Genomic DNA, 27,567 nt, shown 5'->3' on the forward strand with positions numbered 1-27,567 from the left:
TCAGAACCTTTCTCAATTTAATGTCTTTAATGGAGACTAAAATTTGTTTTTAAATATTTAGTGCCAACAAAGTTTATCCTCATTTGTTCAAACTCCATAATTTTGTTATTGAAAAGTTTCAGATGAATTTAGTTCTCATCAAGGTAAAAGATGTTCAAGCTGGGGAGTGGAGCATTTTCCACCCAGAATTGGCATCGAGCACACCCAAGCAAGTCTCTTCTGTTCCTTGGCACTTAAGCATCAAAAGGTGACCTGTGGGAATGTTTCCACTTTCCACACCAGCAATCATTATGGCCTGTAAGTGTTGAATTAGGGACAATTTTGTGCTGTGGGCCCATAGCTACCTTGAAACTAGGTTGAAGTGGTCCAAACTCATCTCACAAAGGACCTAGTTAAGACCTGGCGCTGGCTCAAATGAAATAAATTAATAACCTGTAACTGCATTGAGAATGCATGCCATTTTGAGTGAATGCTGTGAGTGCCCTCCATGTGGGTTCATGTTGCATATCTCGTATGCTGCACTGTTCTATAAAGAAAACTAAAATGAATTCTGCTTGTATGACACCCTTGGACAATTACAGTTAGGAGCTGGCAGAACTATGGAATTGCCGACAGTTCTTTGTCCTCCTTAATTATGGCGCAAATGCGCAAAATGCCTTGTAAAATGTAATGGAGCTCTGATTATCCTTATTGCCAAAGTGGAATTCCTTAACAGGAACTTAACCGGTTGTGCAGTATAAAATGATCGCTAAAGCTGGTTCAAAGCAAGTTCCACTGTTATTCCCAATGCTGGCTGTACAATGTGCATCAGTTGATCACCAGATTTTAGGGTGCTTTCTCTCATCAGCAGGGGAGGAGAGCCGTGACATCGATGTGATGCCTGACCATATCCTTCAGCCGGCCCCTGACAGGCCTTCTTTTATAGATAGGCTTGCTAACAGCATTGCAAAAAGAAAAAGATCTACTCCACAGAAATTTGTTGGTAAGAGCTTATGTATTTTTTTGCTTAAATGCCCCAGAAGGACAGTGGATGGTTAGGGTTTGTACAACTATTTCCACGTGTCTTGAACCTTTGTGTTGCTGATGGGCAAGCATTCTTAAATGTCTTTCTATATTTGCAACTAAATTCAGAGGAACTCAGCCCTACAGAAAGCAAACTGCTGGATCCTTCAGTTTCTTGTACTTTGATGTACAAATTAAACAATGCCATTCAGTGCATTCTGCTTAATCCACTACAGTAATCTGGATGCACACACTCTTGGTTTAGGGCTTTCCAAAAGTACAAATTTGGATTTTATTGTGTAGGCAATGCAATTTTCAGCAAAATCACAAGTTTTTTAATGTCCTGCATCCAAATGAAAGGGTATTTTAATCATCCACTGTCCAAAATACCTTCTGTTTGGATTTAGAGTAGGATCTTCTGTGACTCTGTAAATCTGGAGGAATTATGTTTGTTTCTGAAGTCTTCTGTCACCGACAAGTAGAAATGTGAAATCTTCCTGGTTGCCTTTAGATTGTATTTATAAGTTTTGATTATTTTTTGATTTCAGGGCTATTTCAAAGTTGAATTCCTGACCATTGTCTAATCTTAGTCTGGTTTATCCATATTTCTCTGACTACTATACAGACTAATTCTCCTTGATTTCAAAGATCATGATTTCAAAGTACTTTGCTTTTGCAGATATTTTCATTGTGTTGGTGAAACAAACCCCAACAAGAATTTGGTAATTCTTGATCCTGAGCTTTGACAGGATCAATTTAATGGCAAGACCATTTAGTCTTGAAGGCCATTTGTATTTCTGAATGAATATCAGAACAATATTCAATACATTTTAACTGTTACATTGATGACTTTGTAATTGAATTTGGAAATGGGTAGTTTCAGTTATTGAAAAGCAAAAAAAACTACAGATGCTGAACTATTGTAAACACTCAGCAGTCAGGCAGCATTTGTGGAGAGAGAAACAAAGTTAATGTTTCAGGTCAATGACCTTTCACCTCTGCATTGCTGCTGCCTAATCTGAATATTTCCAGCATTTCAGTTGTTACCATCTGTGAAACCTGAATTACTTAAACCCATTTGGTCCACGTCTGCTTCCAGCAGGGTAATTCCATTAGTCCCAGTCCCAGTCCCCTGCAATTTATTCTCTTTCATGTGCCTATCAACTCCCCTTTTGGTTCCTTTGCCACTTATGCGAACAATATGCAAACTCTAAACAGACAATGCCCGTGGTCAGAATTGAACCTGTGTTGCTGGAGCCGAGGCAGCAGCCGACTTGCTACACCACAGTGCTGCCTGAATTGTGAAATTTTATTGTAAGCATGTGGATCCAACAGAATTGGTGGCTGGGAGGGTGTTGATTGTAAACTAAGTTTACCTTTTGATTTCCTGGCTGATTTATTTTCTGTGCTTTCTGATTTTAAACCCTAATCCTTTCTTTTCAGGTGATAAACACATGCGCCTCAACCTATCTGATGTTCACTTTGAGATGAACTCCAGTTTTGAGAAGGATGTAGAGATGATGGCTCCTCACCCCATGGACCAGAATTTGGGCAGTGCACTGTCCTATCTAGGAACAGAAGCAATGAGGCCTCCAAGGCTGCCCATGACCAGTTGTTTGCCGGAGATCACGCCCGTGATCAGTGCTGTCTACTCGCATGTACATCCCATCCACAGCCGAGCTGAGGCACAGGGAAGTCGAGAGGCAGCAGAAAGTCATGAAGACATGCCAGAAAATCTGAATTCTAGAGCAAAAAATCAACTGGTAGAGCTTGGAGTATCTCCAAGCAATGGTTGTCATGATTCCACTGATACAGAAAGCAGCCATGAAGACAGGAATGCCCATGCTTTCCCTAGTAACTATGTCACAAGGCAAAGCCCGGCCTATTCCAAAGAGGACCCAAAGGCACAGGAGCCTCCATCATCTGCCAAAGCAGCTCAAAGCTCAGCCAAAGAGGTCCTAAGAGTCTTAAATGAAGATGGAGAACAAGTTAAGGCTTATAATTGTAACCACTGCCGGGTTCTCTTTCTTGACCATGTAATGTTTACCATACACATGGGTTGCCATGGATTCAGAGACCCTTTTGAGTGCAACATCTGCGGCCACCACAGCCAAGATCGGTACGAGTTCTCCTCACACATTGTCCGAGGAGAACATAAAGTGAGTTAGAGAGGGCCACATGGACTACACTTTTCTACTCCCCTTGCACTGACTTCATCTAAAGAAGGAGGTGTTCTTACTAGGGTTGGACAAGATAATTGTTTTCAGGGATTAATCTACAGAATAAACGAGGGTTAAATTCGGCTCCAAATAAAACTAAGTGTTCTCCATCTGGAATATTTTGTTGCATCTTTGACAAAAAATATGCTTGCTTAAATTCTCTTCTGTTGAATTTCAGAGGAGGAAAAATCCATATTTCTAGGGGCCCAATTTTACAGTTAATGAATATTCAGATTATGGTACTTTTTTCCGAGCACTGATTTATCTGTAATGTATATAAAGGCAGTGTAGGTGGGTTTTATGTAATAGGTGAATTCAAAATGAGGCTTCAATTCCTATCAAAGCTTCCCAATTAATGGGATTCAACTCTGTTTTAACCTTATAGATAATTAAGCGTTCAACTGTTCTTTAATCCTAAAGACCTTGTGTAACTTTAGAAGAGAATCATCCAGTGGAAACTACTGACCCTTTTTAGTGTCGTATGAATTCTTAACCTAGATAAGTAGCAGTAATTTATCCAAATGACATGCATCAAAGAGAACTACCTATGTTTATGCCTTTGTGGAATTTGTCTTTGAAGTTTGATATTTTATAAATGCCCATTTTTTTTAAACTAATGAGGTTAGGAGTTGAACTATCTAAACATCTTGGCAATTTTGACATTTTTTTATGATGAAAGAGATGATGCCTGTAATTGTTTTCTTAAAACCAGTTCAAAAACTGTGGATTAATCCCAGACCAACGTGACTTGGCTATCAGTTACACAATTAGGGTGTCCAGCCAGATTCTGTAATAGCATTTTGGGGAGGGAGGGGTAGGCACAGGCTCAGTTCTAATTTGTTGGCAAGAGTAACCCTTACAAAATAACAGATTTTATCTGCTTCAGTTTGAAGATGCCCAATAACGTAGTAGTGAATGTGCCTCCTTTGTCACTGTGGTTACAAATTCATATCCTGTCAATGGTTCACATGTACTTGCCTACTGTCAGTGTGGTGAGTTTGACAAATCCTGGGTTGAACCAATGCACCATCTAGTTCTGTGTCAAATGACCAGCCTGTATGCTGAGCCACAGACTACCCTGGCAATATGCAGGGTAACTAAGCCATGGGCGTGAGAGTGGAATTTGAGGAGCTATTGTGGTGAAATCGGACAATTTATGAAATTAGTGTCATAAGCAATCCAAACTACCTCGTTCTAGCTGTTGGATCTAATAACTACCATGACGCAACCTTGGCTGGTGAGAGGCTTTGAATTGGTGGCTAATGGTGATAGCTAAGTAATATTTCCTTATTCCCCTTCCTCTCACCAAGCTGTTTGATGATGTCACAGTGTCGCCAACCACTAAGAAAGTGTACACAAATTGAAATGCTCAGTCTTACTGGTGCATGATGGTTTCTGTTGTTCAGTACTTTCCGTGCTTGAAAGCACCAGTGCCCTGTTTGCATAAAATGTTGACTTTTGGCCTGACAGTACAGTTAATGTGTATACTTTCTGAAGTTCAAACCTTCTCCAAAGTCAGTATTCCAATCCAGTAACTACCATGTGCATGTTGAGTTTCTTTAGTTTTTGGCTGAAACACTGCAGTGCTGCTTACTCTGTGGGAAGAGGTAGCCATCTGTGTTCATGCTCACCAACACTGGAGCAGCATTTGTACAAGAAGCTGTGATGAAGTCTGGGTGTTTATCTAGAAATGTGCAGTTTTTAAAACTTTAATCATATAATAAATATTTTACTTTGGACCAAATAAGGTTTACAGGCAGAGGGTTAATATATTTTAAGCAATTAATGTGTTCTTGTCTATTAAAAAGACTTTTCCAAATGTTGACTTTTAAATAGTGTCTGCATTCATATTTATAATTTTAAAATTCTGTAGTGTAAAAACTTCACACTCCTGTGGTTGTAGGTTCAAGTCCGTGGCTGAGGCATATCGGTCACATTAATGGTGAATGGTAACCAGTTCTCAGTCTGCTGACTGGGTGTGACCTCTTGTGGGAGTTGGATATTGTCAGCTGCTCCACTCCAGTGAGATGCAGGAAAATTTTCCTTTGCTGAGGGGAGAAAAAGAATGAAGAGAACTGGGAGAAGACTTTGCATTCTGTATGTCTTTAGTAAAGAATGTTGGATGAATACACACAGCCATTGTGAAATATCTGTAAGAGTTTATTCAAAATGGTTTTATGGAGTTGATAGATTTTTGTAAAGAAGGAAACTCTGTGACATCATCAGTTTCCAAGACACCAGGGCAAATTCTAGATTATAGCTTGCGAGGGGGACTTGATGGGTTGTAGATTTTTTTTTGTCCAACCCTAGTTTTTATCAGATATTCAGTTATTTAATTAATTTCTTTTGAACTGACACTTCTAGAATTATTTTCTGAATTTGTTTATTTAAATTGTCTTTGCACATTAGTATGTTGCACACTTGTTAGCTTCCTATTTCTTCTGTAGATCCAATGTCACAATTCATTTTCTTTTGCTTGTGATTTCAAGCACACTTTTAAGATTTAAGTGTTTAATCTGTGCAAAGTACATTTATTCAAGATCTACTTTAAGGAGCCCTGCTGCATTAGTAGAAATTTATACCCCCCCCCCCCCCCCCCCAAGTTCTGATACAATCTTGGGTTCTGGTCTCTGAAGGAATGGGACTGGCTGCAAATTATGTCAAGGGGGAGCTTGAGTCCCTGAATTGCTACAGTCCTCTAAGCTGTTGGGACAGAAACCAGGAAATGAATTTCATTATTCTGTATCAGTTGAGTTAGATGCAAAGGGAGCAAACTTTAAATATGTGGTCATTATTTCTGAACCAACCTTTTAATAAAATTAAAAATAAAAAGTTGCTGCTTGTGGAAATTAAGACAGCAGGTTGCTTCGAACAACAGGAAATCCGAGGCAATGGTGGTGGATGGTTCAATGTAGGAGATGTTTGTGCATGAGACTATAAGTTCATTTTTTTTCCACATGCTTTTTTCGCGCCTTTTTTATGCTTCTCATGTCGCTTAATGGTACTATTGTTTTCTTGCAAATTAAGTGTTGCGCTAAACCTGCAATCCTACTGCAAAAGGCAAGAGTGGTCGAGCATTTACCAAGGGGGGGGGGGCTTCTGCCCTCGTAGAATCAGCATATTTGATTGCTTGGAATCTGGCCACATTGTCAAGGCAATGTAGCTCTGGCTGTAGCTGGCCATAAGCATCACTTCCAAAATTGTTTATTGTAGCATTGAGCAGATCTAAAGGAGGAAAGCCTGCACCAAACCAGCAGTCCAGTAAGTGTCTGAATCAGGTGATGTACATTTGGACTCGATTGCATTTAGCATTTTTCCCTATTAATCAGGGGCCTTTACCCATTATTAGTAATCCAGTAGATGCCATCTATCATGTAAAAGAAACTTGTTTTCAAGTTTAACTCACAATTTGTCTATTTTTCATCTTGAAGCACTTTCAAAATCATAACTTGAAACAAATAGCCTTTGTGCCTTTAATTATAGAACATAGTAATATGTTTTGTATTTGTAATCTTTGTGTATTTTTCAAACCCATGTGGGACTATGGATCATAATGCGTGGATCTGGTTGGAGCGTTTGGCCCTACCTAGTCACACTTGTATCACTGTCCACACCAGAGATGAGCAGATGCAATCCTATTCTTCTTTAATTAAAGGGACTTGGTTGAATATGTTTTTAGAAAAAAATAGATTTCTGATTGTGAGACAGTGCCTTGCAGCTTTTACCTGCAGCACCATTTAGTTTTGTTTTCTCTGTATTGAAAGTGTTCAGAGTTGCGCAAACCATTATGAATAAAGTGTTTCCCAAAACCATTGCATCAAAACTGTGATAAATCTTGGCTTCAGTGAAGATCAACTTTTTCTGCATAACTTCATCTTTTTGACTTTGTAGTAACTGCTGTGACCTTCCAGCAGGTTTTACTCCACTTTCTAAATCAATTTCCACTGTCTTGCACATCTAAATACACACAAAGAAATCTTGCAATTCAAATCGCCACCATATTCCTACCCTCATAAAATTGGGATAAAAAAAATTCAATTGGCTTCATGATCTTGGGAATAATTTGAAGATCATTGAAGAAACTCTGGACAGTGAGCTTATTTGATGAGTATATAAGACTTGGTTCATGAGTGACTTGCATGTCACCGTGCACACAATGGAGTTCGATTGTGGTGAATATGTCCTTGTGGCTGCAAGGGCTTTTTCAATCAATTTGCAAGAGCATGACTGTAAAACCATTGTGTATGTGTGAAAAATAAAGGAGATGATCAGAAACATGCAAGAAAGGAGTTTCTCCCCACCCCACCAACTGTGGTCTCTTGATTATTTTTCCAATGAAACTTTTAAAAAAAAAAGTACCAACTCATTAACACAAGATTTGGGCATTATTTGGGCTGTTGGTTTGATGAAGCACTTCGATCTGCAATATTAAACCTTCAATGGGCTAAAGCGTGCTACTGAATTTTGCACAAAGAGATTTCAATCTCTGTCCTTCCATATTTTAATTATGTATGTTTAACATCAAGATTCTTTTTGGTAAATGTGGCATTTTGATTTTCACAACTAGCTTCCATATTTAACTTTTCTGTACGCCTGTGAGGTTTATTTTGCTGTTCGGAATTTGTGTATCGCTACGCATGAAAAACAGCAACCCAATAAAATAACCAATGTGCTCTCAAGTTGTGAAAAGGCAAGTAGTCCAGGTTGAAAGGCATCTTTGGGGCATTTACAGCCTTAGATGCTCAGAAATACATTGATTTGTAATTATCTTTAGTTTTTTTTCCTGTGCCTGTTCCCATTGTTAAGGTGTCTAGCTTTATGGACATCCCCCCTGAATTTGTGCATTAGACATCTTGAAAGCTTGCAGTGTACTTCAAATGTCTCTGTTCAGCCTGTCGAAGTCCAAGTATGGGTAAGAATCAAGACTAAGAAGTGAGCTTGGTTCTTCCCAGATAGCAGTCAACTGTTTCATCCTTGTAGCTTCAATTTAAGATATTTATAATTTGGGTAATTGTCTCCAGAGAAAAATATTAAAACTTCAAACTACCAGAGACCAGATGTAGATAAACAGGTCTAATACTGGTTGATGAGAAGTTAACCCTTGCAGTCCAAACTGGACTCAAAGTTTCAGGTGGAGAGAGAGTGACATTTGAGTCACTCAGCTATTGCAGTTTTTTTTAAAATAAATCTTGTGCTGATATTCTCTAGTGATCTTCCCTTGGCTGTGTTTTTATTTTAGCACTGCAGATACCACCTTCCAACAACAGCTCCTCCTTCCCCCCCCCCCCCCCCCCCCCCACACCTCACCTCACCCCACCCCCCCCCCCTTCCATTGAAAAGGCCATTTGATATGTTGTGACTTCCAATGTATTGTAGAGTGATGGGTACTGGGGAGTGAATTATAAGACATTAATAAGTGCTCAGATGGCAGAATGAAGCTTGCATTATTAATCACTGCTGTGTGAACTCAGCAAAGTTATTGCCGTTGGTTCCATCTTCTCTGTTAAAGCTGTTGTATTATATGTAGTGTTTATGTCATGTTTTAGTGAATTTGTTTCTGAAGTTTGATTTATTCTGATCCTTTAAATGTGGGAGATGTGAAATGTAAATGTTTTCAGATCCAATGGTAATTTGAAAAATCTGTACAATGTGGCAGGTACTGAGGTACTTTGGTATCTGCCTGCTGGAAGGTAATATATACAAGTGTTTATTATATGTTGCAGAAATTCATCCCTAACCATTATTCATCCCTAACCTTTCCAAAGAGCATTGTATAAGATGCTGAGCAAGGCACCAAAAATATAGTTTGTTTGAACTTCCTCAGGTATTGTAGTCCCTTACTCTTGTGTACTAGTTTTGGGGGTTTTTAAATTGCTATCAGAGCACCCCATGCCATTATCAATAATGGTGTCATTGATTATTTTAGATTGCTTGGTGCACATTTTTTGTGGTCTATTTTCTATGAACTCTTCTCAGCCCCACTCTCTTTCTGTGTGCAGCCTCAAGGGGGGCAAAGAGTTTAGATTGATACTGTTCTGATGTGGTGCTTATACCATTAATCTATACTGAAAGTAATATTCCCACATCAATGTCTAAACCCATCTGCAGTTTCTTACCCTCTTCTGACAAGAAAAAACAGGCTGGGGTTTGGGGGTGGGAGACACAAAGATGAACTTTAAGGATGGAATCGGGCAAAAAAAAATTCTTACTGTGGGAAGGAAAGAATTGTTTTTGATTATAAAATATGTAAATTAAGCCACAGATCAACAACCAGTGTGATTGTTGCTATTGCAGCTGGAATTTGCCATATTCAACAACTACCATAGTTTGCTGGTCATTTTGTAAAATAGTCAATACTCTAGAGAACAAGATTTTCCAATAGCAGCAACAAAAATCTTTTTGAAATTGAGAGCTTTTCCCTTTATACGTATCAGTGTTTGATCCAAAAATTAGTACATGGTGTACATTATTCAGCGCCTTGCTGCTTGTATATAATCTTGATGAACAGCCCAACTGAGCATTTAGGGCAAATATCTATGACTGATAAATGAACTGCAGAAACAAGTCGTGTGTTTTTTAAATTTACACGAGGGGGGAATATGGTTCAAATTGTTGAATCCCACCTACATGTCAAATACTTGAGTGAAAATAGAAAATATTGGAAATATGCACCAGTAGGGAGAGAAGTAGGGTTGGCATTTCAGGTTGATGGCTTTCATCAGAACTATTTTACCATAATTTCGCTCTGATGAAAGGTCATCAACCTGAAATGTTAATTTTGTTTCTCCTTCCACAGTTATTGCCAGACCTGCTAAGCATTTCTAGCATTCTTTGGTGATATTTCAGGTTTCCAGCATCTGCAGTGTTTGCTTTTTGATTACTTTGTCTTGGACCTGTGTGTGAATTGGATCAAATTGTCGGTCTCAATGCATGCACAAGTGCAAACAAGAGCCTGAAGGCCTAGTTTGTATCTAGAATCGCTTCTTCAGTTTAACTTTATTGAACGGAAGTATAAAATTCTGGATATATAAGTTGGAATGGGCGCAGGAACCTCTTAAAGCTCAATGTCATAAATTTGGGGAAAAAAATGTTTAAAGGGCATATCAAAAAAAATATATAGAAGGTAGGAATTGTTGAAGGTTACTTGTAGATGTTGCTGTAGTCCCTGATAGGAAAAAAAAACTCAATGTGAGCTGAACTAAAAATGATGTTGGTAGTTTTTTTTGCCATGATATAGTATTTCCCAAAAAATTATACCTGGCATAAAACTACAAGTTTGTTATAAATTAGTGATGAAAAACCAGGCAACCAGTCTCATTATTGTCACCCGATGCATTCTGTTTAAATAATTGCATAACAGGGACACTCAATTCTTTAATTGATGCTTTCTGATCTCTCCTTAAATAAAGGCTAACAATTTATAGGTAGAGGGCAAACAGTTTGGATAAAGTGATTTTTGCATTCTAAAGATTTGTGCATTCTATCCTTGCTGTTTGATCCAAAATTAAAAACCTTGATTTTATGTTGAAATATTATTACTATTGAGTCCAGTCAATAGTATGTCATGAAGCCTTGAGACTCCTCCTGTGCGGAACAAAAAATGGCATCCATTTGTCTTGCAGTACCCCAAACGTTTTCATCTTTAGTATTTTAAATGAAATTTTATTCCTTTTGTTTAGCCTTTTGTTTGTCAACCTACTGATTGTATGTACGTTTGTATTTAGTTGATGAGAAAGACAAAATAGGGGCACTATTACTGTGACTGTAGCCCTATGTCGATTGAACAGAAAACACAAATAACATCTGGTACGTTTGTGTGTGTGTGTGTGCATGTTGCAGTAAAAAAATTATAAATTGTCACCAATTTTAATTTGCCCTCTTGATTGTAGGTCATAAAACATCATAAAAGAAAAATAAATCTGTGGTTCTACCTGTGTTTCCTTGGAACACTGGTCTTTGTATAAAAGATGTAGTTTTATACAAGAAAGTGTTTGATTTCTCAAGTAATCAAGCTTTTGCAAGTCACGCACTCGAGAGCTAACAACTTGAATCATTTTCGATCAGCTTTCCAAAGCACTTTGTCAATATTTAAAGCTGGTGCAGTGATTAGTGGTTGTTTTGCTGAATTACTTAAGTTGATAATCGATCACTTCTACAGTCAGTTGATTATTCTCTGAATTTGTCATTTTTCACTTAAAACACCAAAAATATTTTTATTCAAAATTTCCTCCTTAATAATCCTGTAACATTTATAAATCATTTTCAAATACTTGTCTTATTTTTTGAGGGTAAATTGAATTTTAGCCATGTTTTATAGCTGCTCTTAATTTTACACGATCTTTTGGATTCGTGACTCTTAACAAAATCTACTTGTGTTTATATAGCGCTTTTAATATTAAAAAAACTGTTCCAAAGTACTTCACAAATGGGAAAATAATGTCTAGGGAAGGGAGAATTGAAGTGTAGCTGAATGGTGGATCAAAGAGATGTATCTTTGAGGTTTTCTATTACCTCATTGTGAATTGAAACTTAAAAGGATAGTAGTGCAGCATTTGTTTGTTTCCTGATAAACACTCCGGTCTTCCTCTGCTTAGAAAGCTGTATTGGAAAATAGCTGTATTCCTAGCTTAATGAATCTGCTCTGGGAATAGTGTTAGCATTGGAAGTTAGTTTAAAGAAATAAATGTAGCAGGAAGGTGCATTTTATTCATAAAACCTTTGTTATATAACAAGGCAATTAATACCATCAAGCCTGTGCCAGAATGTGGGTGTTCCTAGCCAGGCCAGCATTTAATGCCCTTCTCTAATTGGGCTTGAAAAGATGATGATGAGCTTTCATCTTGAACTGCTGAAATCCTGGTGTAGGTATACTCACAGTGATATTCAGCAGAGAGGTCCAGAATTTGGAGGCAGTGATGATTGAGGTACAGCAACATATTTTCAAGTCAGGATGGCATGCAACTTGGCTGAATGTCCGTGGATGGTGTTGTTCCCATGCATCTGCTGCTGTTGTCCTTTTGGGCAGTCAAGTTTGTGAGTTTGGCAAGTGTCAAAGAAGCCATGATGGAGGGAGTAAATATTTAGGTTGTTGGTTGAAATGCCAATCAAATGGGCTGCTTTGTCCTGGTTGGTATGAAAATAGCCTGGTTTACTGTGACTGCACTTGATTTGCTTTGTAGACTACCTTTTTTTAGAAAAAGAGAAACACTCCACACTTGTGATGAGCTAAAAAATAATTTTAACACGTTTCAGGTTAAGTTAATGCCAAAGGTGCACACAATGCACCTTCACTTGTAAGGGCAAGGCTATGGGGACACTGGTTTCTCTATTCAGCAAGCTATAAGGGTTTTATTTGAAATACATTTGGTTCATCTTAACTGAGATGTTAGTGGACCCAAATCTGTAGCATAAAACTCTCATTAACTCTGCGCAAATTTCCAAGTACACAGTATGATACGAAAAATGAAAACTCCTGCACTGGTGCAATAAGGAATGCTCTTGCATTATAGCAAAGTGGGTCATAATGGCAGCTCGACTCTGAATCTGGCTTTTTATACCTCACCTGGGAGAGCTCAGTTTCAGCATTTGATACATATAATGCAAAAGTGAATTTCCACAGTTATTGATATCCTTCATTTTGAGAGTGTGGCAAAATAGTACCAAAACAACTTAAACGATTTGTTTGTAGTGCATGCTTTAAAATAATCTGTGGCCAGCAGTGTCTCAAATATACGTACACTTGTAAGTGGTTTTCTGCTTTACGTGAAAATATTAACCTCCATTCACGGCTGTCCTTTTAAAGTTGCTATCTAAGTGAGTGCAGTGCATTGTCATTTGGAGTATTATTCTTGTGCCGCTTCTCATTAGAACTCATTTGATCTTCTTGATACATCTGAGACTATTGCAAGTATGTTCTGCTGTCAGTATCAAGCACATGTTGTCTGATATGAGAGAAGTAGCCTTTCAATAAAAGATGCATCTCAGATTTTGTACAAGTTTTAAACATTTCTCCACTGTAGTTTTCCCAGATATTCTATGTTGCTACTTTAAACCATGTATTGCTGAAAGCTTTACTCTCCTAAGGTATTCTTATCTTGCATTGAAGAACAGTACATAGTATGCTACAGTCCAAAAACTGACCTTTCCAGGATTCAGCTGAACTGTTTAGCACTAAAAGAACTTGCATTATTATCTTTGAACTGTTAGAATTTTTCACATAATTGTATTTGTCAGCTTTATCCTGGTACCTTCCAGTTTCTAAAGATTTAAATGTACTAACAATTTTTAGGATTTTTTTCTTCCCCTCTGTCCAGTATCCAGATGTTGAATACATGCAAAGTGCACTACACTTATCGAACCCTGCACTTGCATATACTTCCTTTCCCAGATCATGTAAGTGACCTGGGAATGCTTCAGGACAATGTAGACCTTGGGATATGCAGGAAGGTCAAGCAGCTGCAGGTTTCTCAGACCTGTAACAGCTTCTAGCTTCTGCCTGATGATGGAGGCTTATTAACCTAACATGGTAGAAAAAATTAGTATTAACTGACTTCAGATCTTTGGCCTGCCTCAAAACCTCCTATAATTTGGTGGCACTTCCCAGCATCAGCTTTTCCTTAGCACTCTTGTGCTAAGGTGCCTACCAAGTGTTACTATTGGGAAGTAAGCCCACAGGCTGGGAACACCCTGACTCAGTTTAATAGCACTCTTTGGCCTTCTGCAGGTGCAGGCCAGGACGTGCCCCAGCAAGGAAGCTGTAGAAATGCCTAAGCGGTATTACAGGGGTATAGTCAGAGTGATCACTCCCACTTTTTCCTGATCCCCGTGATGAGAATGCTTGCTTCCTACATACAAGAGTCAAGAAAAACACCTTGTCATTTGAGCATTTTGCTCAAAAATAATTGTCCGTTACCCTTTTGTCTACCGGTTCCTATTGTTGAAAATTAAGGAAAAATATGTTTTGTATTTTGCACCATTAGCAGTCTTCCTTCCAGGTTTAGGATAGCTGTAAAGTCAGTAAGCTCTGTCTGTGCTCCATTTTGGAGTTTCGCAGTCCTGAATAGAGAGCATGGAAAAGCTGAATAAATGTTGTTTAGTCACCTGATTTCAGTGATAAATGATAGGATTCCTTCAAATGAAATCTTATCGCTGTCTTCGTAGACAGCATTTTTGTCACTTGCATTTCAGTCAAGTGTTAAAGAGCATTTTGAGCTGAATGACGTGAGTGTGGTTTATTGGCAGTCTATCACCGTTTTAACTGGTGAATTACTATGAAAGATTGGTACAAGCATTCTTCTTCTGTGTTTGTGCAAATATTATAAACATACTCAATATTGGCAAAGGGTGCTGTTTTCTTTTGTACCTCATCAGTGAGGTCAGCAAAGGATGTAGTGTATGGATTGAAGACCCAGCAGTTGAGGGGCACTGTGAAGGACCTTATAATTTATATTACAATAAATATAAAATGCAAATCCATCTTTGCATCTTGCTTTTGTGTCCAGGAACTGGTCAATTATAGAGTAGAGCGCCTGGGTTTTGAGGCTTGCCTTGAAGTATATTTCTTTAAGTGATTGAAAAGATTTATTTAAACAAATGATAACATTTTCATTTGCAGTGGGGAGCTTATGAGACATTTTAGTTTAGTTGTGCACCATCTGCATAGATAAAAATAAAAAGTGGAAATGCTGGCAACCTAAAGAACCGTAAATAGTACAAATGCAGGTCAATGGACCTAACTTTATCTTTTGGGGTGCTGACTGACCTGCATATTGCCACTATTTTCTGCTTTTAATTTCACTGTGTGTTTGTGTGGACTGCTTAACCATATACTTCACTAACCTAAAGAAAAAGCTTCCGTTGTTTGGAGGGAAAAATTTTTAAAACTTTATACACTTCAAGTATGTAAACTAGATACATGCTAAAGTGGAGTATACTGCATGTCTTTTGGCTATTTAGAGAAATTCTAAGAAAAAACCCACTTCTGATAAGGATGGAGGTAAGCCCCAGTCCCTCAGTTTCAATTTTTTTAATTAAAAAAATAACATGCACATATTCTTATATACCTCATGAAAATGTGAATATGACATTAATGATAAACTGACTTCTGGATCGACTATCAATTATAAATAATCGCAATCGTTGTACCTTGCTGATTTGATTTTTGCAAGCAGTTTTTTAACCTGTAGGTGTAAATTTTGTTTAGTTTGAAACTGTTAATTGGTCTGAGGACAGTAAAATGTAATCTTAATAAAGATGTGCTGCCTCAAAAAAGCTGACCCATAGCGTGTTTAAAATGCGTGAATCTTGTGTTTTTATACAATGTACGGAATTCCAAGTGCAATACTCCACTGTCCCTCTTTACAGTAGTTTTCTTGATGGACTTATACGTATACGTTCGTGTGTAAGTACGATAACAGACCATTATTGTCTTGACTTTTTTTTCTCCTGTGATCAATATGAATTGCATTATGTTGCTTTTAAAAACTGCTCCAGAGCCTTTGTACATGTATTATATTATAATTATATATATTTGTGTACTGGAGAAAAACTACTGTAAGTTTTGTACTGTCATGGCTGAAGGTCTACTAAAATAAACTTGAGAAACTCAGGAACCCGTTGACAAGTTGATTATTTTCAAAATTACACTATTACCCATGACTTGGTGTGTCTGTGATCGCGTTATTTTGTATAAATGTGGCCTAATAGATATCCACATCTGTACCATAAGTGCAAGGAGGTCTGTGTCAATGTTTTTTTTCTTGAGCAATCTAATAAAGACCTTTCATACATGGTCTTTTTCACATCCCAGGATTTCACACTTTTTGTAGTATAGTCTTTATTGGTAAATAGACAAATGCGGCTGCCAATATGCGCACAAGGACTCAGAACAATGAGATAAAAGACCATATTATTTATTTTGATTGAGGGATATCTTGCATTTGTGTAGCGCTTAATTATATCTCTTAAAAACATTCCATCTGCTTCACATATTGAAGTGCTTTGAGTGCATTCACTCTTACAAGCAAATGCAGTTACCATTTTGCGCACAAGGTACCACAAAGTGCAAATGAGATGGCTAATTAATTTGGTCTTATTGGTGTCGATGGAAGAATGTTAGCCAGGACACTGAGGAGAATCTTTCTGCTCTCAAATAATCTGTGGAACCATTTATGTCCACCAAAGAGAGCAGTTTGTTTAACAACTCATCTGAAAGATGCCTTCTCCGACTATGCAGCATCTCCTCAATGCAACACAACTTGATAATAGACTTAAATTCTGGGGATGGGTTTTAACTTGAAGTTTTCTGACTTACGAGTTTTGCCACTGAACCTCAAGATGTAATGTTGGGAGATACTGAAGACAACTGCTACAATTGCACTGCAGGCAAAACCAGTCAGCATTATGGTTCAAATGAATCTGACCTCAACATAACCGCACCTAATGCACAATAATTGGGAAAAAGCTTAACAAAGTCTTATAATTGCCTGACGGTGTGTATTTCTGCATTTATTTTAATTAATTTGAGCCTGAATTTGAGTTGATATTTTAAGCATAATTTTAGATGTATGCTTGTGAAGATATGGAATAATGAGACTCAAGCTTGTCTGCCTCTCTTAAGAGAAAGGAGTTTTCAGGTGCCACTGTGGATTAGCAGACTTGTACTGATGTGCAGGGCTGAGCTTCAAATTAAGTGTCTTCCCTGCTGGCTGTAAGCACTCCTACAAGTAGAAATGAGATTTGTTCAACATCAGTCCAGTTTCTAGTGAGTCCACAGCACAAAATAGCTCATAAGCTGATCATTTCACTCCATGAGGTCGGCAGTTGTAAAAATGGTAAACTTGAGCAGGTTGCTCGAAGGCTATTATTGGGAAAAGCAAAAATAACTTTATATTTATCATGCACAACACCTTGCTGGGCTATTTGACGGTGTGAAAAGTTGATAATTTCCATTTTCACCACTGCTGTCCTTTATCTTGCTGAGCACAAAATTCACTGCTTGAATCCTATCTGTCAGAGGTTGGCCTATGGATGAATTCCAATTTTCCTGTCAGCTTAAACCATGCAACTGGAAAAGAATAAACTGGGAAGCCATCACCAACACCATCAACAGATTGACATTAGCAGTCTTGGGTTGTAATGCAATAGAAGACTCCTCTCTTGAGAATGTTTTGCATCCAGCTCAGGCTGAAGGAATTGAAGTATCACCTCTCAGCAGGAAGAGTAACAAATGAGAGTCTCATAAATTGCTGCAGGTCCTCTGTCCAGAGCAGAAAAGTTACTAACTTGGTGTGAATGAGACACCGATGCAGTAAAATAGAATGATCTGAGAAGTCATTGAACCAATGTGTCTGATTTGGATAGTTTATTTAAAAACAAACCCATCCATGAAAATTGCTCCAAGCACAAGTTGACCAAATATTATTACATAGCATCTTTCATGTGCTTTATGGCTAATGATGTGTGGTCACTTTATAATTGAAGACATGAATTTTAAGGACATGTCTCACATTTCAGTCCTTCTCCAAACAAAAACAGCATAAAGGGGTGGATTGATGATTTAAGTTTTACTGTAGTTTTTTTTAATATAAATCAAATTAAAAGTCTTGTTACTTGGTTGGGTGTGTTGTGGTACTAAGCCATACAGACCTGAAGGATCCCAGATTCAATCCTCAGGAGATTAAATGGGTTGGATCAAGTCCATGGTGGAGAGGATTGTGGAAGGAACAAGCTTTGGGTCATGACTATTCAAGACTTGCATTCTTCATCATCAAAGAGGTAATGAAAGCACCAAGCCTTAATTTTCAAATACAAGAATATATCTGTTGTGATCCTCCCAACAAATGGGATATTATGATGTATTTGGTGAGTTTTGGAAGACTTGGTGGATCAGGAAACTATTGGGGTTTGAAAGGGTTAATTGAAAGCCCAAGGAGCCAAATTTTCAAACTAGTTTACACAGAAATGCTGCAGCATGAACATCTGCAGCAGGATTGTTGATTAACATCTGACACCTGTCTGTTATTGCAGTTGAATGTGTGCACCCTGAATCTTTACTGTCCCTGGGTACACCAGACCATAATGTTCAAAATGGCTCATTGATGTGGTAGCTGATTTCAACTTATCATGATGGTTATCTAAGTTTGACATTTCCACAAAGTCCTAGTACATAATATGTACTCTTCTCACCAAAAAGAAAAACACCAAGTAGTTACCGCAGTGGTTATTATTGCAGAGATTATTGTCAATTAACTGTGTTTTTGCAGAATTGTCTGGCTGATTTGTGGGAATATATAGTACATTGAGAACTGAAAAATAGCATATTGACTAGGTTCATTATGTTCAAGGTAATCAAAGAACCACAGTATAATTGCAGGTTAAGATCTCTCCTGATGGAACGATGGGTAAATTATCCACCAAGTGCTGTTTAGTGTCAAGCAGATCAGGCAGGTGCCAGGTTCAGTTCTGCCTCCTGAATTATCTGATCTCAGGGTAGCAATCAGGGAAATGCAGTTGGTTCAACTGAGGGAGCTGGGCAAAAGACTAGTTCCTGCTGCTGATCGTCATAGAGAAACCCTTGTTGGAAAATGTATCTTAGACATTTGCAGTGTTTTAGGGTTTTTTTGAGAGAAGGAGAATGGCAATAATGAGGTTCATATAATGTCATTTCTGTTTTCTCTCCTTCTGAAGACGGTGGTCATGAGGTACGGTTTGGGCACCTGCTACCCTCTGATACTTTGCCTAACTTGTCATTCAGGGAATGTACCTGAACAGCATCATAGCTCTGTCCCAACTGGTCATTATTCCAGTTTTTGCAAACATACACTTTCCAGTAAGGATTCATGGAGTGCCATCAGAAACAGCTCAAGTTGATTTTGCCCCTTCAGTCTGTGCTGTTGAGCTGGCTGCTGCCCAAGCTCTAATTGGCTAACATCACACAGAATGGGGACCCAACCTGGGACCATATCTACCATACACCATTTAGTTATCAGTTGAGCAATGTTGATACTAAGGCAGAAAGTTTCACTCATATAAGCTAAGAAAATATTTGAAATTAACTTAACTAAAGTTTTATTTCTGTTCTATATTAAAGCTCAAAAAAATAATATGTAGAATATGATGAAAGAATAAATGCACGTTATTTGGATAATGTAAGTTTAGAAATTTTCTTCCTGTAACTGTCATTGCATATGGAGGAATTTAAAATGCGGGAGGAAGGGGTTAGATAATCTTAGGTGAGGTTTAAAGGTCGGCACAACATTGTGGGCCGAAGGGGCCTGTATTGTGCTGTACTGTTCTATGGTTCTATGATTTCACTAAAAAGATACATAGGTTATTTAAATCTGTTTCAATTCACAATGTTTTTTAATCTGTGGTAGTTGGAATTTGGCACTTGCTCTGTTTAATTGCAACAGAATAATCTTACAATGGACATGCATTTAGTCACATTTAATTCAAAGAGCTTCTATTTGTTCCCTTGGGGAACAAAGGTCCCACGTGCACCCTCCATCAATGCTGATCAAGCTGGGTGACAGGCGTACCCTCCTCAACTAAGGAAGGAAAAACCACATGGGTTCCCATTCTTCATTGCCTTTAACTGTATGGACTACAGGTGAGGATTGGGTTGGATCTACCTTCGATGCTCCTGTGGTTAAATGTTCCGCTTACGCTGTGAAAGCTCATAATAACAATTTGGATAGTCCCAGAGAGTGATTGGTGTCAGTGGAACAGTTACAGAAGAAAATGCAAACACTAATTGGATGGCATTGCTTAATTTATGAACTTTATTTAGCAAGCTTATGATATTTTAAAAGTTCCACCAAGTACTTGCTGTCCCTCCTTCCTTTCCATAAGACACCAGACTTTGTGCTATTGCTGAGGTAGAAGTCTGAAACCTGAGTGACTGCTCAGCCTGAACATGAGGCTTTCCCCATCATTTTAATAGAGCAATTTATCATATAATTTGAAGTAATATCTACCCCACGGCAACCTGGCCTGAGATCTATCCCAGAATGCCATGGGAAGCAGGGGAGGAAATAGCTGGGGCCCTGACAGAGATTTTTGCATCATCTTTAGCCAGAGGTGAGGTACTGAAGACTTGGAGGATAGCTGAGGTTGTTTCTTTATTTAAGAAGGGCAGCAGGGATAAGCCAGGTAACTACAGGCAGTTGGCCCTCGCATCAGTGGTAGGGAAATTATTGGAGAAAATTCTAAGGGATAAGATTTGTGTACATTTGGTAAGGCTGGTGCTGATCAGGGACAGTGAGAGCATGGCTTTGTGAAGGGGTAATCCTGCCTCACTAATTTGACTGAATTTTTTGAGTAGCTAACTAAGAAGATTGCTGAAAGCTGGGTAGATGTTGTCTATATGGACTTCAGTCAGGCATCTGACAAGGTCCCACGTGGTGGGCTGGTCCAGAGGTTAAGGCACATATCCAAGGCGAGCTGCCTAATTGGGTCCACAATTGACTTGGTGATAGGAGGCAAGGGTAATGGTGGAGGACGCGTTGCTGATTAGAAGTCTGTGACCAGTGGTGTACCGAAGGGTTTGGTGTTGGGATCCTCGTTGTTTGCGATATATATCGACAACATGGATGTGAGTGTAAAAGTTTGCAGACTACACAAAGATTCACAAGCAAAATTGTCTAAGGCCACAGCAGGATATCGATCAGATGGAAAGCTGGGTGGAGTGTTGGAAGATGGAATTTAATCCCAACAAGTGCAAAGTGATGCATTTTGTGAAGTCAAGTAGAGGAAGAAGAAAAACAGTAAATGGTAGGGCGCTAAGGAATGTTGATAAACAGGGAGACCCCGGAGTTCAAATCCAGAGCTCCCTGAAAGTGGTAACACAGGTGGATAGAGTGGTGAAGAAGGCATGTGGCATGATTGTCTTCATAGGATGGGACACAGAATATAAGAGTTGGGACATTACAGTATGTTGCAACTTTACAAAACACTAGCAACATGACACTAGGAGGACTGTGTGCAGTTCTGGTTGTCACAAGATAGGAAAGACGAGGTTGCGCCGGAGAGAGCACAGAGGAGATAGATTCACGAGGATGTTGTCTGGATTGGAAGCCTTCAGTTATGGAGAAAGATTGGAGAGGCTGGGTTTGTTTTCCCTGGAGTGAAGGAGGCAGAGGAGTGGCCTGATGGAGGTGTATAAAATTATGTTCAGGTAGATATCTTTTTCCCATGGAAGGAATATCAAAAACAAGAAGGCATAGGTTTAAGGTGAGAGGAAGGAGTTTTAAAGGGGATCTGAGGGGAAAGTTGTTTTTTTACATAGGAAGTGGATGATGTCTGGAACTCACTGCCAGAGGAGATGGTGGAATGAGGTACAATCACAACTTTTAAGAGACATTTAGACAGACTTGTAGGCAAGGCATTGAAGGATACAGACCTAGTGCGGGCAAAAGTGTTAGCACGGACATGGTGGGCCGAAGGGCCTGTTTCTGTGCTGCAAAATTTAATGACAATTGCCACTGAAAGGCAACAGGGCTTGCAGTTAGATAAATTAGTTAATGTTCTACAATACTTGATTAAAATATCACCTTCCCTCAAAAAAAAAGTTGTTCATACAATGAAGTCTTTGTTTTCCTCTACTTTCCATGTTGGATTTATAACATGTATGTGCACTTTGTTTTATGTTCATGGGTTGTAGGTATCGGGAAGGCCAGCAATCCATTGTTCATCCCTAATTCCCTTGAGAAGCTGGTGGTGACAAACTGCATTGAAGTCCTGTGGTCCTTCTGGTGAAGGCACGGCCACAGTACTGTTGAGTAAGGGAGTTCCAGGATTTAGACCCAGTAACATTGAAAAAAACAAGTCAAAATGGTGTTCAGTTTCTAGGAGAACCTGCAATTGGGGGTGTTCCCATGTGCCAGCCAGAAACACAGAAGTCTTAGGTTTGGCAGGTGTTGTTGAGGAAGGTTTGGATATTTTTAGATATTAGGAAATCTTGGGATATGTGGTGCTGAGGCATAAGATCAACTATGATCAGAGCAGGCATAATATCCTTCTGTGTCTATTTGTTCTGTTCATGGTGAGTTCCTCAAGTGCATTTTATAGATGATGCACACTGCAGACAGTGTGTAATTGAGGTAATGAATATTTAGCATGGTGGATGAGGTGTCACTTAAGCAGGCTACTATGCCCTGGATGACATTGTAGATTCTTGAGAGTATTTGGATCTGCATTCACCTAGGCAAATGAAGATTATTGCCTTGTACTTTTGTGACTGGTGGAAAGGAATTCGGAGAGGTCTGGAATTCAGTCACCTGATGCAGAATACCCACAGCCACAGTGTTTTTTATTAAAAAAAAGCTTGTTTTGTTACATTGTTGATCAATGGTGACCTCCAGGACATTAATGGTGGGAAATTTGATGATGGTAATGTCATTAAGTGCCAAGAATAGGTGGTTAGGGACAGTCTCATTGGAGATGGTTGTTGCCCTGCACTTTTGTCACACAAATGTAATTTGATAACCATCAGTCTAAGCCTGAACGTTATCATTGCCACAATTGTCGAAAACCTCACTGCAGGTGGCTTAAGCACTTGACACATTTTGTGGGTAAGCACTATGATTTTCATTTCTCACCATTGTCTCCCAGAGATCAAGTCAAGTTATACTTTATTGTCATTCACCCATATGCTATAAAAACACACGGAGGAACGAAATGTCGTTTCCCCCAGACTCTCACAACAGAGGACATACATGGAACAGAGGACATACAATAAATGCAGACACAAAAATTGTGCAAGTACAAATAGTGCAAAAAAAAATGGTGTATACAGAATGCAAAATTAGTGCAGGGTTAGTGCAAAACCGAGTTGGACGAAGAAAATACAGAACTCAGTGTGTTGCACTAAATGTATAAACATGTTCAGCAGCAGCCAATGTTCTTGTATGCCGTTGTGCAAACCAGGGCTTTTGATGCAGCATTTGTCTGAAACTGCCTCCAGGGTATTCAGGAGCCTGACAGCCTGGGGGGAAAAGCTGTTGTACAGTCTGGTAGTTCTGGCCTGGATGCTCCGGTAATGTTACAGTTAAATGTTAACTGTATGCACTAACCTGAATAATATGCTGGAAATAGTTTGAAATTATTTTGGTATACTTGTGACTGTCACTTGTTCTAGACTTCTTTCTGGAAAAACGTGAAATACTTTGATCAGCTCTATGTGGCTGCTTGCTGCTGAGTGGAAGTGTTTCCTTTTGCTTCATGATCAGTCACTGGGATACACCAGCCAATTAACAGCACTAATTAAACAGACTGGCTCTTTCAGGCACTTCTGTTTTTAGACCCCCATGCACACTTTTATATTTAGCCTATCACAACACTGAAAATGTTTGGATAGAATCTGGATATAGATGAGTGTGGAACACTGAATTTCCTCTCCAAAGGCAACCTATGCTTGCAAAAGGTTCCTAATTAAATTGAAAAATATAGTGAGGTCAGGGAATAGTGAAATAGAACAGAAAATGCTGGAGATGCTCAACGGGTCAGGCTGTATCTGTGGAGAGAGAAACTGAGTTAGTCTCGGGTCAATGACCTTTCACCAGAACTGGGGGAAAAAACAGCAAATGCCAATGTGCTTCTGAAATAGCTGCTCAAAGGGTTAGTCACTTGCATGCCCTTTGGCTTTATTTCATTCTGTTTTGGAAGAACAGCAACACTGCATTGGGAGCTGGCCTCCACTGTGCAAAACATGGAAACTCCCAGGTGTGAGCCTGCAGGACTAGCTTGCTGTATTTATAGAAACTAGCGACCTTACCCCAACAGTATGCTTGCACAGCCACATTTTTGAAGGCTGTTGTTTCACTGAATGTCAGAATGTTTACACTGTGAAGTGCCACTGTTGAAGATGCCACTTGTGAACCAGTTTGTCCACCTCAGTTATTTTTAGTGTTGCCACTAGAGGGCCCTGTTTCATAAAGTACATGAATTGCTCTACATAAAATGGAAAATACATTTTTGTTTTACATATAACCACAATGTTGTCTCCTTAGGCGATCCTTCAGGATCGAGGTCTCCAGTTCTGGGTGTCTGATAAGGCCAATGTGGGTATCAAAGACTCTTCCACACGTGCAGCAGGGCTTGCCTGATGGGCTGGGTGGGTGGTTTGTGAATTGGTTCATTCTTCTGCCATTTACTTGGGGCTTATGTGTGCTCCACGCTGCCATGATCTAAAGATGCATTCACCTCCACCATTTTCCAACAAGAGAAAGAGTTTTTGAGCAAGGTGCACTCTGATGTCTCCCTAATTGCCTGCCTGCCTCCTTTCCTCTGCTCATAGACTTGAGGTTCTCAGTTCTGACCTGAATGCTCCTTCTCCACTTTGAGCGATCTTGGGCCAGAGGTTCCTGGGAGTCAGTGGGGATGTTGATATTTTTCAAGGAGGCTTTGAGCACATCCTTGAATCTTTTCCTCTTTTCACCCAGTGATCTCTTCCTTCGTGGAGCTACGGAATAGAGTGTCTGTTTCAGGAATCGAGTGTTGGGCAGGCAGGTAACGTGACCTGCCCAAAGGAGCCAACTGAGTGTCATTAGGGCCTCGATCCTGGAGATGTTGGCCTGGTAGAGGACACGGTCATTGGCTTGGTTATCTTGCCACTGAATTTGGAGGATTTTGCAGAGACTGTGTTGGCGGTATCTCTCCAGTGCCTTGAGGTGCCTGTTGTGGATAGTCCGGGCTTTGTGACCAACTTGGGACATTGCACTTCGTTAAGAATGGCAAGAAGGAGAAGGTGCAGAGGGGATTCACAGGGAGGGTACCAGGAATGTTGGTTATGCAGAGAGACAGGAGAACCTAAACAGGGATTAGGAGAAGTTTCAATCTAAATAGTGAAAATTATGAGGGGTTTTGATAAGAATAAGTGATAAGGGTCAGTAACAAGTTATTAAGGTGATTGCCAAAAGAAACATTTTTTTTACATTATGAGTTGTGATCTGGATTGTGCTGCTTCCACTGTTTCTAAATTGTCAGACTGCTTGTCTGACTCCAAAGGTTGTTTTGTGTTTTCAGACCATGGACATTAAATCACTTCTCTGATAATCATCACATTAGTGTGTTTGGGAACTGCCGGGCCCAAATTAGCTGTCACATTTCCAGACTGCAAAACACTCCAGAAGTATCTCATTGGTTGAAAAGTGGTTTGGGACATCCTAAAAATGATGTGAATGGTGCTGTAGAAATGCAGAACTTCCATTGCTCTCGTCCTAAAAAAGATACATCTTGGTCTCTCCAAACTACCATTTTTTCCACATCATTTTTGCATTTTTGAGATTTCTGCCCATCCTACTGAAATAGCCCCAACCAAAGTCACAAATTATTTTCCCTGTGATTCTGACTGTGGTGTATTCACTCTCCTTGTCCCATCTGTTGTCTTTAATACTGTAGAGAACATGTGTGCCACCTTGGAGCAAACCAATATTACCAGTGCAACATGGAGGAAAAGAATGTAGGCCCTGCACTGATCCAGCGCAGGAGGTGGGACTGCCCAAGTCTCAAGACCACAGAGAAGGTTACGTAAGAAGAAATGTCTTTATCATGTGGATTTGAACATCAGCCTGGGAACTTTGAGACGAGTTTCTGTGCACCTGAGTTTGGTTACTGAGATCAGGCCTCAAATCAGGATGTCAGCTGGCTAGGTTGGGGTCACAATATGTTTTGGGAGGGAAAGAAAGTTTACTTGAGCCCAAGCTGGCTGAAAATTGGGCAGCCTGCTGGTGCAAGGCTTTTGGAGCCTTACTTGAGATTGTTCTATAAATTTGCATTCCCCTGAAAAGATTCTTTACAGTTATTGCAGAGTATTTATTGCACCAAAGGAAGAGAGCTTCGGTGTAATGATTGGTTGATAATGAAAATTTTAATAAATTAGATCAAAAATAAGAGCTTTAACTAATGAAGAAAATGAACTGCTCCCATGTTGACAACAGGCACACACATTCTGCACACACATTCTACACACACTCCCCCAACGCTGAAGTTGCTGAGTCTTGCTACAAGTCATTCTTCCTGTGCAAGGCAGCTGAAACACAGATTAAAGAATTAAAGAACACTCCCTGGTACAGCACCTTATCACATTTCAGAAACAATAGACACTTCAAAATGAAATCAAGTTATGTTTGTAAATTGATTAACACTGAGTTTCATGTCATAGGCTCACTCAACCTATCCACTGCCTCTAGATTTACTTGACCACTGTCGAAATTTCTTATTAAACATTGGAAAGACTAAAACCAAAGCTTTTCCACCCTCCATGTGCCTCTAAAATGTCTTCCTTTTTCCTTAACCATGGCTTTCCCCTACCATAGTTCACAAAACCTTTGTCTTCATCTCATCCATTTCCTGCATCTCTGCTCTCAAACCCTCTCCTCCCAGCCAGAGCAAACAATCTGCATAATTTCTGTCAATTTCAAGACTTTACCACCAGATAGATCTTCCCCTCCCCTCTCAGTATTCTGACTGGATGTTTCCTTGTACAATTCCTTAGTCCACTCTTTCATCTCCACCAACTGTTCTTATGGGACTTTTCCTTACAACTGCAGGCAATGCAACACTCATCCTTTCATTTTTTTTCCCCCATCCCACCATCCAGTGACCCAAACAGTCCTTCCAGCTGAAGCAGTGATTCACCTGCATTTCTTCCAATCTGGTGTATTGCATTCGGTGTTCACAATGTGGCCTCCTCCTCATTGGAGAACCTGAATGCAGATTGGGTGACCACTTTGCAGGACACCTCTGTTTGGTCCTTAGAGGCAACTCTAAGCTTCCAATTGCTTGTAACTATAGCTCTCCATCCCACTCCCACTCTGACCTATGTATCTGTAGCCTCCTGTACTACTCCAACGAGGTCCAACGTAAGCTTGAAGAACAGTATCTCATCTTCTGTCTGGGCATGTTACAGCCTTTGGGACTTGATATTAAATTCAACAATTTCAGATAGCTTATTTTTTCTGTGATTATTAGATTGTACATTCTGTTTGTATGTAAGTTCATCCATGTACTTGATCTGCTGGGCATTTCCAGAATTATTCTTTTGGTTTTAGCAACAGCTCTAACCTGTGTTCACCTTTTGCATGTCCACTTGTTTGCTTTCTCTCTCTCTTTCTCTCTAACTACCCTCACTGCAGAACTGTCTGGGTGATAGTTCAAATAGCAGAATCCATTGCAGCCTTGCCTTGCCCTATCAGAGAGATCCCCTGCTGTTAGTTTCCTATCTTGCACTCAGTCCCATCACCATCAGTCCCAGTGCTTGGTGCCCAATTAGCTCCCATTTAAGAGATACCTCAGTGTTAAAATATTCATCCTTAGGAAAAGAGCATTTTAGAAATACTCAACAAGG

The 27,567-nt window shown here is 39.4% G+C and overlaps 2 protein-coding genes across 7 annotated transcripts in view; both read left to right on the top strand.

Annotated features, from left to right (window-relative positions):
- Positions 1–5,812, top strand: part of ikzf4 (IKAROS family zinc finger 4) — a 120,981-nt gene extending 115,169 nt beyond the window's left edge. For 4 of the 6 annotated variants that reach the window (XM_052009451.1, XM_052009450.1, XM_052009455.1 and 1 more), the window contains 2 exons: positions 848–982; positions 2,446–5,812. In XM_052009451.1, the coding sequence (XP_051865411.1) occupies positions 848–982; positions 2,446–3,170 (860 nt within the window). In that variant the 3' untranslated portion in view covers positions 3,171–5,812. The remainder of the gene's footprint in view (positions 1–847; positions 983–2,445) is intronic. The other 2 variants (XM_052009452.1, XM_052009454.1) reach the window with 2 other exon arrangements.
- Positions 1–27,567, top strand: part of rps26 (ribosomal protein S26) — a 36,137-nt gene that overhangs the window by 5,137 nt on the left and 3,433 nt on the right. The window lies entirely within an intron of this gene.

This window comes from Pristis pectinata, chromosome X (assembly GCF_009764475.1).
Source record: "Pristis pectinata isolate sPriPec2 chromosome X, sPriPec2.1.pri, whole genome shotgun sequence".
Lineage (NCBI taxonomy): Eukaryota > Metazoa > Chordata > Chondrichthyes > Rhinopristiformes > Pristidae > Pristis > Pristis pectinata.